General features: G+C 38.8%; 1 protein-coding gene across 3 annotated transcripts in view; it reads right to left on the bottom strand.

Annotated features, from left to right (window-relative positions):
* Nucleotides 1-5,705: 5,705 nt before the first annotated feature.
* The window catches only part of LOC147176014 (guanine nucleotide-binding protein G(o) subunit alpha), a 102,276-nt gene continuing 92,064 nt past the window's right edge, over nucleotides 5,706-15,917 (bottom strand). Inside the window, exons 7-8 of one of the 3 annotated variants that reach the window (XM_086074566.1) lie at nucleotides 11,372-11,525; nucleotides 5,706-9,250 (exon numbers count right to left, since the gene is read on the bottom strand). In XM_086074566.1, the coding sequence (XP_085930692.1) occupies nucleotides 9,063-9,250; nucleotides 11,372-11,525 (342 nt within the window). In that variant the 3' untranslated portion in view covers nucleotides 5,706-9,062. Of the gene's footprint in view, nucleotides 9,251-11,371; nucleotides 11,526-11,556; nucleotides 14,892-15,917 lie in introns of those variants that run through there. The other 2 variants (XM_086074568.1, XM_086074567.1) reach the window with 2 other exon arrangements.

Genomic DNA, 15,917 nt, shown 5'->3' with positions numbered 1-15,917 from the left:
AAAATTATTCATAGAACATACATTACTCAATATATGATGAAGAAAATGGGACTCTCAGACTCCGACATTTGTCTCCAGTGTTTACAAAACACTACAGATACTTATTTGCATGCTTTATGTTTATGCACTCCGGTTGTGTATTTCTGGACTAAAGTCTTAGAAAAACTTTCCGCTATCTTATACTGTAGGATACCTTTATCTCCAAACTTGTGTTTGCTAGGTGACCTAACAACAACTGACTTACCACATAAACAATTTCAATCTACACTTGTAGCCCTTACTATCGCAAAAAAAAAACAATTCTTGTTAACTGGAAAAATAAACAAACTCTGAATATCGACCAATGGTCTAACCTCCTCATGAATAACATTTTAATGGAAAAAATATCTGCCTCAAATAAAAACCAAATATAAAAATTTATAGAAACATGGTCTACGTATATAGAATATTTCAACCTAAACCTGGTTACTTAATTCTGCCTGTTAGCGAGAGCCACAGCAGCGTGATAACTTGCATTGATGTTTCTGTATTTGGCAATTTGTAACTAATGGTTGTGTTTTTATCGCCAGGAACCCAGCTGCTGCCAACAGAATCGAGCAGATTCACCTCCAATGGGCACTAAGGGTTAATATTCGGATTCACTGCATGCCAGTGGGTTAATTCTATAGGTGCTGTCCCCCCCTCCCCTGGCTGGGCGTGGGCGGGTATGCCCCTCTGTTGGCTGCTGGGTGGCGGCTGCGTCTTGGCCGTTCCCTGGGTCTCTTGGGGGGTGCTGCGTTGCGGGGCTCTCCCTGGTGTCCGGGGCGGCGCCGCTCTGGTGCGGTCCATCGCTCTGGGCCCGGGGTCCTCCCCCCTGCTGCCTCTCCCTCCTGGTGGGTGGATGGCGTGGGTGGATGGGGGGCGTGGGGGGAGCGGAGGCTGTGGACCGGTGGGGTGCCTGGCGGGCCTGCAGTGCCCCGTCCTGCTGCGTTGAGGTGGGGGGCGCTCCTGCTCCTGGGTTTGCTCTCCGGCCGGTGGCCCCGGCGGGGCCCGGGGGTCGTCCTTTGGCGCTGTCCTGGCAGGGGTCGATGGCTCCCCTCTTTGGTGGAGATTTTCATGCACGCCAGATCCACCACACCAGCATCTATCGAAACTCAGACACAATCTGCTTCTTCCTCTTGTCGTTGAATCGGTGGGGGCTGGTGTCTGTGGATCTCACTCTGCTTCGTCTGTCCTTCCTTCCTTTCCTCAGTCTCTCCTTTGGTCTCTTGAGGTCTCCCTGATTTGTTGGAATTTAGATGTTTCTGGGGTTGGTGAAGAACTCTGGTTGGTGGCCCGGTGGGTGGTGTCTGGTCGGTGCTGGATTTCACTTTCCTTTCTTTTCTTTGGTCCTTCCTCGGGTCTCCTGGCGGCGGTGTTCGGTTTAGGTGAACAGTATGGGATTTTTTTAATAGGTTTTTGGTGAACTAACGAATACACACACACTCACACACACGCACACATGCACATACACATACACATACTCACCCACATACAAAATAAAAATGAAAATAAAAATAAAATATAAATAAAAATAAATAAATAAATAAAGAATAAAAGAGAGCAATGATGATGACATTACCGAATGAACAATACTGAACTCTTAAAAAAAAAGAAAAAAAAAGAAAATAATATACACTATGTGAAAATGTGTGAGCCTTTATCCGATAAACTCGGTGTTGCTTGTGGTGTCCCCCAAGGGTCAGTATTGGGTCCCTAGCTTTTTTTAACAGAAATGAGCTAAAACCTACATTATAAAAAATGAAAATGGCAAATGTATTTATTATATGGTTACAATTATGAGCTCATGAGTAGAGTAAATACAAAACTAAATATTTTAATGGATGGAAATTCTAGTTCTAATTGTTCATATGAAATGTATATTACCAGTGTGTGTGTGTATGTATGTATATATATATATATACACACACCCCCACGCGCACACACACACACACACACACACACACACACACACCCACACCCACATTTTTCGTAATTAGAGAGAAATGTAAAACAATGACTTAACTGTGGGGTTTTTTCTTGAATAAACTCGTGAATTGTTCTCATGTCTTGATGAGTGGTGATGTGGCTCCCTATCGCCCTCTATTGGCCAACCACCACACTTCATGCAGGTGCACCCAGGTGTGCTCAATTGTGCTTAATGGTAAAAAACAGGTGAAAACAATCATTAGGGTATGCAGGTGATGTCACTTGAGGAAAGATCGGCAGCCATTAAAAGGCACTCATGAACTTTGACTCAAGCAGACTGAACCAGCTGGAACTGAGCTCCTCTTTTGCGCTTGTCAAAGCTGCTGGATTTGAACTTGGGTTCCTTGAACTAACAACGATGAGCTGGAAGAATTTTGTGCTACCTCTTGTGTTTCTGTGCTTGTGGGGGCTCCAGGAGGAAGGAGCACAAGCCTGCACCTGTATACCCGAGCATCCGCAGCAGTTGTTTTGCCAAAAAGATGTTGTTGGTAAGCCACTTGAATGCTTTTTGCCATATATTTTAAATGGTTTGAATGATATGCAGTATATTTGGGTGTTCATTTTATATGTTTATGACAGTTTCACAGTCTGGCGACTTATTGGGTTCCAGGGTCCTCTCAAATGCCTGATGTATCTTTTTAAAATTTGTCTTTCTAGTCATCAAGGCGAAGGTTATTGGCGTGATGCCTGGCACAAATGTAGACGAAAGACTCACCAAGTATGACATCGAACAGACCAAGGTAAAATGATTATCAAATGTAGTATGTAGATTGGACAACTTCTCACCAAGTGTTCTTCCTTCAGAACTTCAAGGGTTCAAAGTTATTTGCGGCCGTCTACACCCGAACCAGCTCTGTAGCATGTGGCGCCACTTTGACCAAGGGCATGGAATATCTAATCATGGGTATAAAAAGCTGAAACTTATTTCTCCCATATTAATGTAAATGTAAGCCTTTTAGTGACTACTAGACACTGCCTATGGTAGTTTTGGGGCTTTATGGTATTATGATCCATTATTGACAAAACCTTTAACAATGCCTTTATTTATTTTTTTATGTCCTGTGCCTTTACAGGCCGACTGAAGTCCGATGGCCTGCTACATACTTCCGCGTGTGGCATCAATCAGCCGTGGGATGAGCTGGGCGCCACGCAGAAGAACCTTTTATACCTGTTCTACAAAAAGGGCTGCGATTGCACGGTATAAGAAGTGACTTTAAATATTTTTATTCTCGATGCCTTCTCAATCATGTGTCCGCGCTTTAATGGTATCCCAATCTTCTAATGTTGTGATTGAACATGATGCTGAAATTCCTGTCCTTCTTCACCCACAGATCCAATCTTGCTTTTCCTACCCGTGCTGCATGACCAGCCCGACGGAATGCTTGTGGACAGACCACATGTTGGGCAATAGGGTCCAGGCCCGAAACTTCGCTTGCATAAAGACCGTCAAGGGCTGTTGTGCCTGGTCCAAGGGGGCTACCTGGCTCTGGGAGTGATGATCTACCGGGGTCTAAAAGGCATCTGAAAATAAATGTTGATTAAAATAATGCACTGTTGGGTTCTTTTCTGACATAATTAACTACACTACAAACAGTGCTGGGTCCTTAGCTGTTTAAGAAGAACTATTTAATTTACCTACATTATCAAAATGGTTTGAAATTGGCAAATGTATCTGTGGTAAGGTGCAATGAACTCGTGAGTACAGAACAAAAAAGAAAATGGATGGCAATTGTTGCTGTATAATTTACTTAAGTTCTCACAAAGACAATCGGGCTGTTTTTTCCCCTTACCGATCAAGGACGTCAAACCCCAGACAATCTCGTATCATAAGATTGTCTTGCTGTGAGCCAGTCATACCATCAATCTTAAGCTTGGTAAGTGAGGTTTTTTTTTTTAAGATATTTGGCGGCCCCCACACAAGATTAAAAAAAGGGTGCATTAAACAGTTTTGTTCGTTTATGTGGTACCGTAATATAAATTGGGTTTCTTAATCTATGAGAAATTGCGATCTACATAGGGCTTGTATAGGTGTAACGTTACCTTTGAGTTTGAAAGTGGCAGTAGTTTGGCATGCATATAAATCTGAGCTGGAGTGAGATTTGATAAATTTACTTCTTTCCACTCCTTTTTTTTGAGCAGAAAATGTAAATGTTTTTTTTTTTTCCTTCTTGCCATCACTTTTTGTTATAATGCGTTTGGCTTCTTGGATAAAGATGTTTCATTTTGGCTTGCTCCAAAACAAACTGGCCTACCCAAATATGGTGAAAATGATTTTGAATGACAGTGCTGTGCTGTCAATGTTAATTGTGTGATGAATAATGCAATGATAGTGTAGAATGTTCACGTGGTGATTTTCAACAAAAGACTGTGGTTAAAAACAACTTAGACGACAGGATCACATTTCCCAAGTAATTAGGAAGAATACTGAATGCCACTGAGAACTCTCCTTCTTCCCACCGCCTGCCTTATTTTTTTCTCGATCACTCACATTCTCTGTAAGCATCGTGAGCCGGCTTTTTCCTTGCAGCAAGTGTTACACCAACACTGTCTTCACGTATGAGGGAATTCTGCCAGACACGTTCGACACAACTCTGCCTCCTATCGCTCTACATCATCGACTATTCTGTTTGTCAGGCTCAGGCTTCTTTCTCATCTGTGAGCTATACAATCTGCGGCACACTGGAGAAAACAAGCTTTTGGTTCAGACATGTCAGGCCTAAAATCACAGGAAAGATAAATTATCCTCCCACTGTCATTGCAGCAGGTTTCGGCTGCCTGCTGTAGGACGCCCTCTGGAAAACAGCAAGCATTCATTAAAATGCAATTGAGCAGCAGTGTTTCATTAATATGTGACAGGATCCTCAATCTTGTTTCAGACATGATGCCAATGTTGATTGCTATTATCAAAGGTTTTGGTTCACAAATGGTGGTGCTACTGGTTTACAACATTACAGTATATATTACAGCTAAACATAAGGAGTACCTGTCAAAGTTCACATCTTCTCATTCAAAAGCATGGGAAAAAGTGTGTATATGGTCCTAAGCCTGATGTGCAGAATCAGTTCTATTTTTGTGACTGGCACAAATCCTGCGAAGCGCATAGTGAAAGTCTGCCACGAGGCGGGGTGGACCCAGTGTTGGTAATTTCACAGATGCACACAGGCTGGCGGACCTGAGAGGAGGTCCACATTTAATTACTTAAAAAAAAATCCTCATACTAAAACTCGAGTAACGGACACAAGTAAAAAGAAGCCTAAATAATAAATACAAAAAATAAGTAAAAAAATCCTTACACTAAAACTTGAGTAACGGATACAAGTAAAAATAAGCCTAAATAATAAATACTGAGAAAGTACAAAGTGCTGAAAAATAACGACTCAAGTAGAGCAACAAAGTATTTGTACTTTGTTACTTCCCATCTCTGTACATGAGGTGGGGTGTCCAACTGTTCACCTGCATGAGACATGAAGTCAAAAAGTAGGATGTATAAATGTAAATGTGTAGTATAATTCTTGATCTTTGGGGCATGTTAAAGATGTTTAAATTTGCAAAAATCTTGGAAATCTATATATTTTTTTCCAATTTTAGCTTCTTCATGGCCAGCTGTCCCAAAATGTTTGCGCAAAGTATACTGTGAGACAATAGGAAAGCATTTTAGGGTGTTTTGTACATAAAAGACAAATCATTGAGTATTTTTTGTAGTCATGAAAACAGTGGCTTTTAATGTAAACACTACATTCGATTGGTTTTTCCATCACAGACATCCCACATGAAATAACAACCATTCACTAAAGAGGAGGGAGATAGAGAAAAAAGCTGCACAGAAAAAAAGCATTCGCTGATTTGAGAACAGATAGTATAAAAAGACAAATGAAAGCATCAAGAAAAGAATGCCAAAAAAACAGGTATATTATGTCATTATACACATTTGCTCTCTTTTCCAAACTGTAAATCGAGAGGGCAACATAGATAGATTGATGAAGGCTAACAAAGACATGGCTAAGTAAGAAATTTTGATATTTACGCATTGTGTGTGTGTGTGTAAGTGTGTGTGTGTGAGAGAGAACTGTGCTTTTCATTGGAGACCTGAAAGATGTGTGTCAAACTAATTGTTAACAGAGGAGGGAAAACCCGATGTTTTTACAGAGCATGCAAGCGGTCGCAGCAAGAAATGTGCTCCCCCCCCAAAAAACTGATCATTTTTCTGAAATAATAAAAAATAGATACGGTTGTAATATAATTGAATCGTTCTGAGTCAGGCTAAAGTGAGGACACACGTTCTAATGCAGGGCAACAGGCAAAACAGTAACAAGAGAGCGGGAGATGGGGCACAGTTCAAAGCATTACAACACATTGTCTTTTTGAGAACACTGCGGCTCCAAATCAGCTTGCTGTCTAGCTGGAACCAAATGCAAAACATCTTTTAGTTTACAAAAGGGATATATAGAGAGAAAAAAAGTTTTGTAGCTACAAAGCACAGGAAATATTGTAGAATATTACAGGATCATCATGACCATTGTAACCCATGTTCATTTCTGCGGTTTACTTCTTGACACGGGGTAATTTTTAAAAATCCTACTTTTTTTTCCTTTTTTTTTTAATAGTTTGACATTAATGTTAATGCAATAGTTCCAAAAACTACGATTGTGTCTTTCCAGCAGCTTTCTTCATAACCGTTCAACTTTCAAAACCTTGATGAAACAGTATTTGGTTGCATCCAAGAGCGCAAGGCATTGAATCGATCGCAACTGGTAGTGATGGACAAATGAAGCTTCATGAAGCACTTGTGATATTTTTTGACTCCTCTTGGTTTAAACATGCAGTGGAAGTGTAATCAATTTTCATTGCACTAGCCTTTATCTTTAAACCAAGAGCACCATCTAAGTACAAAAAAAATCATCACTCGCAATTGGACTGTTCTGGTTGTCTTAAAAGCCATTTTGTGTCTCAACAAGTTTCGTCATTAGTTCATACTAGGGATGCACAATAATATCGGTAGCCGATAATTATCGGCCAATTTGACATCAAACAGATAAACCAGATAATAAAGACATCCGCCGATAATAATAGACATGCCGCGTTGGTCCATCTGTTGTGTTTGTGGCTCAAGTTGTACCTAACTCCTCAACCCCTCCCCTCTCCTATGGTAGTGTCGTATATTTGTGACGTCATAATGTGCGCGACCTCGTGTTCACAGAAGATGCATCATGGCGGCATGGCAGTCTTTATTGTCTCCTCAAAATGTTACCATCGCAGTTGTTTATTTTTTAAAATGTGACTGTTTTGTTTTGGCAAACTCAAAATGAGTTACTGGTTGTCTTTGAAGCAGAGATATCAATCAAATTCAGCTTCATGGTGCTTTACACAATGTTTCAATGTATTTGTACATGTTAGACTTATAGTAGGACTCAAAAGTATATTTGTATTCAAGTTAATTTTGCCAACAATTATCGGCTTACTTATTGGTTATTGACATCAGCACTTTCGAAATGATTGATTTCAAGCATGACAATTATTAGCCCGAGTGTACTACTTATCTGTCCCCCTGCAGGCCAAACGTGGCTTCTAAGTCAACCACAACAGCCCAGTTGCCTTGACAATGACATGAGAATACTCACAGCTATCTCTCTATAAATTACTGCACTCATCACGCCATTTGTTTCCTTTTTAAATCATTTTTTTTTTCCAAAGTACTTTTATTTGTTTTTCCATTTTTAATGACTTTTTAAAAAATATGAACAATATCTATGTGGATCTTTTTCTTCCAGTTTTAGAGTAACTGGTCACTTTATACAAAGGCTGGAGTTACATCATGCTATACATGTCAGGGGCATTAACAGGAGCAAGGAGGGAGAGAGGGCTTTTGTCCCCTTAGAACAACCTCACCCCCGAGGCCCACCTCCAATAATAGCCGTATGCCAGGGTGCCATGCATGGACTGAAGTGAAAGACGTAAAGGCATGACGGTGTATACTGTAAATGTAGAGAAAGAGAGATAGAGTACAGCATGTCTGGGATAGGATGTGATTATCAATAAATAAATTAATAAATTAACCAACCATTTTCATACCAGGACTGAACTTCCTTACACCGAGAATATTAGTAGAGGTTATAATAGTGAGAAAGGTATTTCTAACGTGTATTCGCTTCTAAAGGCATCGCTATCTACAGTACAGTACCTGCATGTGTCACCTGCCACTGCTTCCCATTGGCTGTCAGGCTAAAGTCAGCGTGGGGAAACACTTCCTGCCCATGCCAGGAGTCCATGTGGAACAGTAAAGTCATACAATTTGGAAAGAAAATGTACAACTAAATGTCTCCAAAGTGTCTCTGCTAATGTAAACAAAAGGCAAATAAATGTGTGTTTGACAGTTTCAGCAGGTCTTGAGTGTTTTTCAAAAGGTTTTGATTGGCTGACCTGTTTAATATTATTTAAGTGATAGACATTTGCACATATTTATTCAAAATCGTTCCTACATAAACACTACTGTTGCAAGAAATAAAATAATATACAACAAATGTGTCAGGTGAGACAAAATGTGAATACAAATCTGTGTACAGGCTGATGTAATAAATATACACATAATCGACAAAAATAAAAGACAATCCATATCCAAGGTAAAAAAAAAGAAGATATTTCGTTAGCAACAAAAGACACCACGGGAAAAGAAAATTCGATTAGAACAGAGACTTTCATCAACTTTGTTCGAGAAGGTTTCAAGGCTGCAGAGTTTTGTGTTTCCTTCAAAAACACATTTGTTTGTTTGGCAGCAGGCCAGACAACATCAGGGAAAAAGCCAGAACTAAAAACATAATATATAATATATATATATTTATATATGTATGCCTATTATTTTTTTCAATTATCTTCATTAATATGTACCTTGCATTTTTCTTCTTTTTTTAATTTTTATTTTAAATAATCAGCATCGTTACCATCATCATTTCCACAGCAGTGTCAGAGTTAGAGGCTTGAGGAGGAGGACGCGTTGGTTGAGGACAGGTAGGAGAAAAGTAGGAGCGGGTGGGCGGGTGTTGGTGTTACACGGGGCTGGCCTAGTACAAGCCGCATCCTCGGAGGTTATTGGCGATGATGATATCGGTCACGGCATCAAACACCACCTGGATGTTCCCTGTATCTGTGGCGCAGGTCATGTGACAGTAGATTTCCTTATTTGGGGAGCGGTTCTTGCTCTCAAACTGTGCTTGGATGTAAGCTGCCGCATCCTCGTAGGTGTTTGGTCCTGGATAGGAAAGGTGGGGGAAGGTAAGACGTGGTGATCATTAAATCGGTCTCGTTTTGGTTGTCACATGAAAGAGGGAGTTTAGTTTGGAAAACTGTCAGTATAAACCTGAAATTACATTGGTAAAATGATCTGTACAAAAAAACAAAAATCCCTATCACACCCAAGAAAAATCAACCGATCAGAGACAGAAGGTGTGACACAGTAAAATCGTAAGTGTGAATTTAACTCCTATAGTGTTAAATTGAACACTTTCCCTGAGTTAATATAGTTCTCACCAGTTTATTATTTGACACATAAAAGTGAACTTTTTACACTTTAAGGTGTTATCTACTTTCACCTATCAGTATTATTTGTTCACATTATCAGTATTATTTCCTTTCATTTTTTGGCATTTATTTCCCACAGTTTTGTTGTCACTTTCAACCACAAAGTGTTATTTTCATTCCTTTTTGTGTTAATTTCTCACAGTTTTAGTGTTACTTCTTGACAAGTTTTTATTTTTCAACCCAAATGTATAAAGTGGGACTCGAACCTTGTACCGAGCACTTGGGGGGGGGGGGGGGGGGGGCAACAACACTAAGAAGTACGCCACAAGATAGTAGTTCATGTTTGGTTCTACAAAATTCTTTCTTGTAGGCGTAATTCCCGCACGACTCATAGTAAATACAAATTGCCCGTACGGCAAAATATCCACTTCGTTTTTAATTTTACAGAAAAATAATAAACATAAATTACACTACTCATGAAAATCCGGACACTTTTTGTTTTACGTCTCACACGCTTTTTCTACATTAACTCATGAACAAAATAATTCAAGAAGTGTATAATTTCATCCTTAATTTATAGAACCGAACAATCCAGACCTAGAGCTGTCCTTAAAATCCAGGGAAAAAACATGCAGGAGAAAAGAGCCCAGGTGCATAAGGTAAGTCAGCCTGGAGTCAATTAGTTTGACTCGCTGAAATTACACCACTCATAAAGCTTTTTCTTCACTGTGAGTGTTCAAATAACACCCCAAATCAACACCCAGTAACTCAAAAATAATTAACACTAGATTTTTAACTTAATTAGCACTACAGAATTAGCTGAATTTGTAGATGAGAATCTGTACCCCAACCCAAAAAATGGGATGCTTGTTGATCCTTAAGCTTTTTTTTCTTTCTTACTGTACAGTGGCCAGGTTTTTTATTTTATTTTTTAGTAATTATTGCTTTCATTCAATCTATGTTGTCCTTTACTGTAGTTTATTCAGTCCTATCACACAACTCAACTCTATCTTAATAGAACACTTCATAACTAACAACCACCGCTGCTTTCTTAACGTGGAACCCAGGGGCAGCAGATGAAAACAGCAGAGGCCCCAGAATTGAACCCTGTGGAACACCATATGTGACTTTTTATTGCACATATTTGTTTGATCACTTCCTTTTTTCGCTCGACATACAGTAGCTAGTATGACGGGATTACAATAATAAGGAAATCACACGACGTACCATCACAACAGTCACAGGTCGACTACCGAGCACACCAAATTCCCTGCAGTACAGATGAACGTGATTACTTGAGTCGAGTGCGTTTCTTGACCTTCTTCGAACCCGTGAGAGTGACTCACTGAACCCCTGAAGTTTGATCGAACCCAGGTTGAGAACCACTGCGCTAGAGTTATGAAAAATGACATTGAGGGACTGAAAATAGTGTCAAAGCGATTGACAAAAAACGGAAGTAGAAGTACAGATAGTTGTGTAAAATAAAGCTCTGGTATTGGTCGTACTGATTTGTCCTCTTTAATTAAACATAACAAAAGTAATAACTCTGAAAAAAATATTTTTTTACTGTCTGTTATGTACAATTCCTCTTTTGAAAACATTTTTTTCTGTTTTTCGTTTATTTTTAAAAAATTTTTTTTAAGTGAACCAAGGTTTGTTTGCTCAGAACATATTCCCCAAAATGTTCTAACGCTGTGAACCGACGAACACAAATGCAAATTACCTGTGCTTTTCTTATGATCAGATGGATAACTATCTTATCTTAATTAGATTTTGTGGACGTTAAGGTTGGTTGATACCAAACAGTTTTGCTGTTATCCATCTCCATTCATTAGGCGTAAATGAGCCTTACCTGTGTACTCGGGGAAACAAATGCTGAGCGCTGACTTTTTGATCTTCTCTGCAAACAAATCTTTCTTGTTGAGGAAGAGGATGATGGAGGTGTCGATGAAGAATTTGTTGTTGCAGATTGAGTCAAACAGCATCAGAGACTCGTGCATGCGATTCTGTGGAAGGAGACGGGGAACGGATGAGAATTTTGTGCTTTCCACATTCAAATTATATGCATACAAAAATCGTTGGAAAATGTAAGACAAGTATTGGTCATCCTTTTGGTTGAAAAAACAAAAGAGCTGCATTGTTAGTTTTGCACGAGGGTGCACTGAAGTCATTCTTCCTACATTTGTCAGGTTTTTGAGCCAAAAATTATATTCACACAGACCAAGTTACTCAAGTTGTGCTTTATTATCATTTCAAGATATTTCCAATACAATATCAACAATTACATCACAAGTGATGGGGATACAGTATTAGCAGTAGTCGTCAAGTATCTACATATCTTGACTACAGTACTTCTTTCTGTTTTAATTACACTTCTTCATAAAGCAAAGCTCTCATATATCCAATTTTGCTACAAGGAGATAGGAGAGAGCAGAACACTTTTATGAGAGCAATGACGACTACTAGTAAATACTCACCCCATTCAAATTGATGAAAACATACTGTACCTGCATTTTGGACTTTGGGAAGAAACTTTATTATCAAAAACAAGCACTGGGCAAACATGCAAACTCAACACTGCAAAGATCCGCACCTCAAAATACTTTTACTGTTAGGCAGCAGTGACATACGTAAAAAAAAACAAAAAAACTTTGAACACACTTTTTGTTATTATATTATATATATTATATGTTATTATATATGTCATTTATAATATTACAAATTTGTTTACAATAGCTTTTTGAATGATTTGTAATGGTGACATTGTTTGAAGTGGGTTTTATTATATGATTAAAAGATCTCTGGAAATTGCTCTATTAGTGACGGGAAAATGAAGCTTCATGAACCACTTGCGATATATAATTTTTACTCCACTAGATGGTGCTCTTAGTTTAAAGGATCTTTGTGGTTTGTCACTTTTTTACTCGCAACTGCCACCTCTGGTCCAAAGCGTAACTGCGACATCTGTGTCAGGCTCGTTCATGGTGCGCGTGCGAGTACATGCACAATCTTAAAGCGACAGCCACAGTTGACAAATGAAGACATGACTTCAAATGTGGTGAGAAAAACTCCGCCCCTCCCCTCTCCAAATAAATTGTAGAGTGTATAACTATAAAGGGAAGATAAAAGCTGATAGGTGCAGTCAGAGTAAAACAGTCAGGGCTCTTCGTACTCATCTGGGCATTGGTGTAGCATGCATGATGTAGAAAAAGCTTAAACATGACCTTTTTAAACGGCACAACGCACCTTTAACGATGCAGTGGAAATGTAATCACTTTCCATTGTGCTAGCCTTTTTTCAACAGCTCCATCTAGTGGTTCATTATAGCTTCATTTACCGATCATTTTCAATTGCTCATTTTTAGGTGCGCTTCATCTTGAATGGTGTTAAATGACAGTTATGATTTCAAAGTATTACTTAAAATATTGCCTCTATACTTAATGAGGTTTGGGATAGTTTAACCTTGGAACGGATACATTCTAATGATTTTTTTCTATGGGGGGGATTGGCCTTTAAATGTAAACCTATTCCAAAATAGACTGTGGTCAACATTTGTATATGCCAATAACACCCCACTCGTAACACCTTGTGATATTTGTCTCACATTCTGTTCAAACATGTCGATACATAACACAATAACGGTCTTTAGAAAATATAAGCTGTACTATGACTTGAAAGCAAAATTGTGCAGCAATTACCCTTAAAATGTCTCTAATTGAATTATTATATGTGTATCGTGTGTTTACTATGCCACAGAAGGATACGTCCAGAACAAACACGATTGTGTTGCTCACGCTTCAGACAAACATATGGTAAATTGCAAAACAAAGTAAAAGCAGTGGGTTTACTCCAATGGAAAAATATTTTTTTTACTGACTCATCTATAGCGATATATAGGCATTTAAAACCTAAAAGGGAAAAATAGGAGATGAGCAGCTCATAAAAAAAATGAATCACAGAACCAACACTGAAGCCAACACCTGACGACACAATAACAACAGCTGCACATTCAAAATGAGGAGAAGCGTGCACACAATTGCGTGCACAGCAATAATCTGACTTTTGCATTGTGCATGGAATTAAGTATTTCATATCTTGATTTTTTATTTATTTATTTTGTTTTAATATCAGGAACATTGTTGTAACATTTGGAAACCACATAATTGTGTTTATGGCTTCGACAGCCAGTGTGTGTGTGTGTGTGTGTGTGTGGCAAGGGTGGACGAGCGCCTCCTGGCTATTGAATTCACTCATATTGGCTCCACCGCTGCACCATCTCATAGTGTCTCTCACGCATCCATTTCAAGTCCTTTGCAATCACAAGCACACACACACACACACACACACACACATGCAAAAACACACACACATAAAACTCAGACCACAAACACATGCACAAAGCAGATTGATCAATTGCCTGGGGCAGCTCAGTGTCTCTAATTAGGACACGTCCATATATGGAAGTGGGAGACGTCATCTACCTGGTTCTTAAAATAGGAACTTGGATCTAAGCAGACGGGCCATTTTTGTAAACATCCCATTTTCATACTAAATTGAAAGGGGGATTAAAAATAATAAACTATAGTCGAGGTCTAGAATACATGTAAACAGATCTTTTGAATTGAATGTCATGTACGTTCTTCATTAGGTTGAGAACAAAGCAGCAGTAGCAGGTTGGACACTGGAGTCCCAGTTAACAACATAAGCAATACATTTTTTGGAGATGAGTCAGCACGCTACGTCTCAGGCTTTAGAGTTAACTGGTTTGATGAAGGCCCATGCAAGAAGATGATGGCTCCCATAAGTATAGTGAGCAACAATAAGGATACTTTTTATCCAGTGCAAAAAAATACACAAGAAATAGTGATGCTACCAAAAAAATTAATTGCTGCGGAATAAATGCTGATGTAGGCCTCAGCCTGGGTTATTATTGCAATGTGCTGCTGATTATCCATTCATAGCATTGGCATGAAAAAGACTACAAGATTAAGTCAAACACTCAATAAATCACTGAATCATGCAGCTAACAAGTTCCTCTAATCGATTAGGACTCAATTTGGAACTATATCGAGCCGTTTGACAACATCATCAGGCTCTTTGATGATGATATCACAGGCAACCTTAAGTATTTGGTTTGACCCTAGGGCCACCTTGACATGAGGTGACCTCGAGGTCACGACATCATCAGGCTAGGCAAAAGCGTTGGAGGCTATAGGTGATGATGACATCAGTGACAGCGTTAAAGACAAACTGCATATTGTTGGTTTCTGTCGCGCAGGTCTCATGGGAGTAAATCTCCTTAGTTGATGACTTGTTCTTGCTGTTGAACTGAGATGTAATAAAGGAGATTCCTTCCTTGTATGTGTTTGGCCCTATGAACACAGAGATGACATAGACATGACATTACATTCGACTAATATGCTTCTATGATTCCAGCACCAAATATGAAAGGAGCGGTTCAATTGTCAAATTAGACCATGCGTAGGTGTTATTTTTGGCACCACAGTCTTGGCTGACTGTGAACGAGATCTCAGAGGTATTCATTTATTTCACAAATCGACTGCATGGTCCGTGGTTCACATCCTTAATCGTATGGAGGACCAAAATTTAAAATAACTAAATGTGAACATAAAAACGGATATAAAATTGTGATTAAAAAATTAAATTAAATGGAAATAAAAACAACAAAATATAGATATATATAAATAAATAAATAAATGTTAAAAATGAATAGAAAATAAAAAATGACAAACAAATTAATAGAAAAATAAATGTGTAAATAAATACAAAAATAAATAGTTTTAAATAATCAATAAATAAAAAGGCTCTGCTCTCATATTTATTTATTTCATGCTGCACATGCTGTCAGCATGAAATCTGTCATGAGATGTTATTCAAATGAGGGGGCGGTCCTAAGCGTGTCTTGGGTTGGACTGCGTCGTTGCAAACTCTCTAGAGTTAGCGGGTCGGCGTACAAGGAAGTCTCGCCGGCTTGCATGGAGAGTTCCAGCAATGGACGACTATCTTGTTCACTGTCACCACAACTAGCGACTTGAGTTGTTCGACAACTTCACACAAGTTCCTGTAAACAACAAGGTCCATTGTTTCTTTTGTGTGTGTGTGAATTTTCCCTTGCTGTGGAATGGGCAGAGTCTGACATATCGATCAACCAATAGGCGATCGCCCCATCATTTGAATAACATTTCATGACGGATTTGTAGCTGACAGCGGCTGCAGCATGAAATAAGAAAATATGAGAGTAGAGCGTTTTTATTTATTTAATTCTATTTATATATTTATTTTTGTATTTATTTCTATTTTTGGAATTTGGTTTTTTATTTTTTGTATTTGTTTTATTTATTGTTTTTATTTCCATTTATATAAAAAAAATTGTATTT

The sequence above is a fragment of the Leptonotus elevatus genome, chromosome 4 (assembly GCF_054856555.1).
Source record: "Leptonotus elevatus isolate MCC_2025b chromosome 4, RoL_Lele_1.0, whole genome shotgun sequence".
NCBI lineage: Eukaryota > Metazoa > Chordata > Actinopteri > Syngnathiformes > Syngnathidae > Leptonotus > Leptonotus elevatus.
This window is presented reverse-complemented; position numbering and strand designations above follow the sequence as displayed.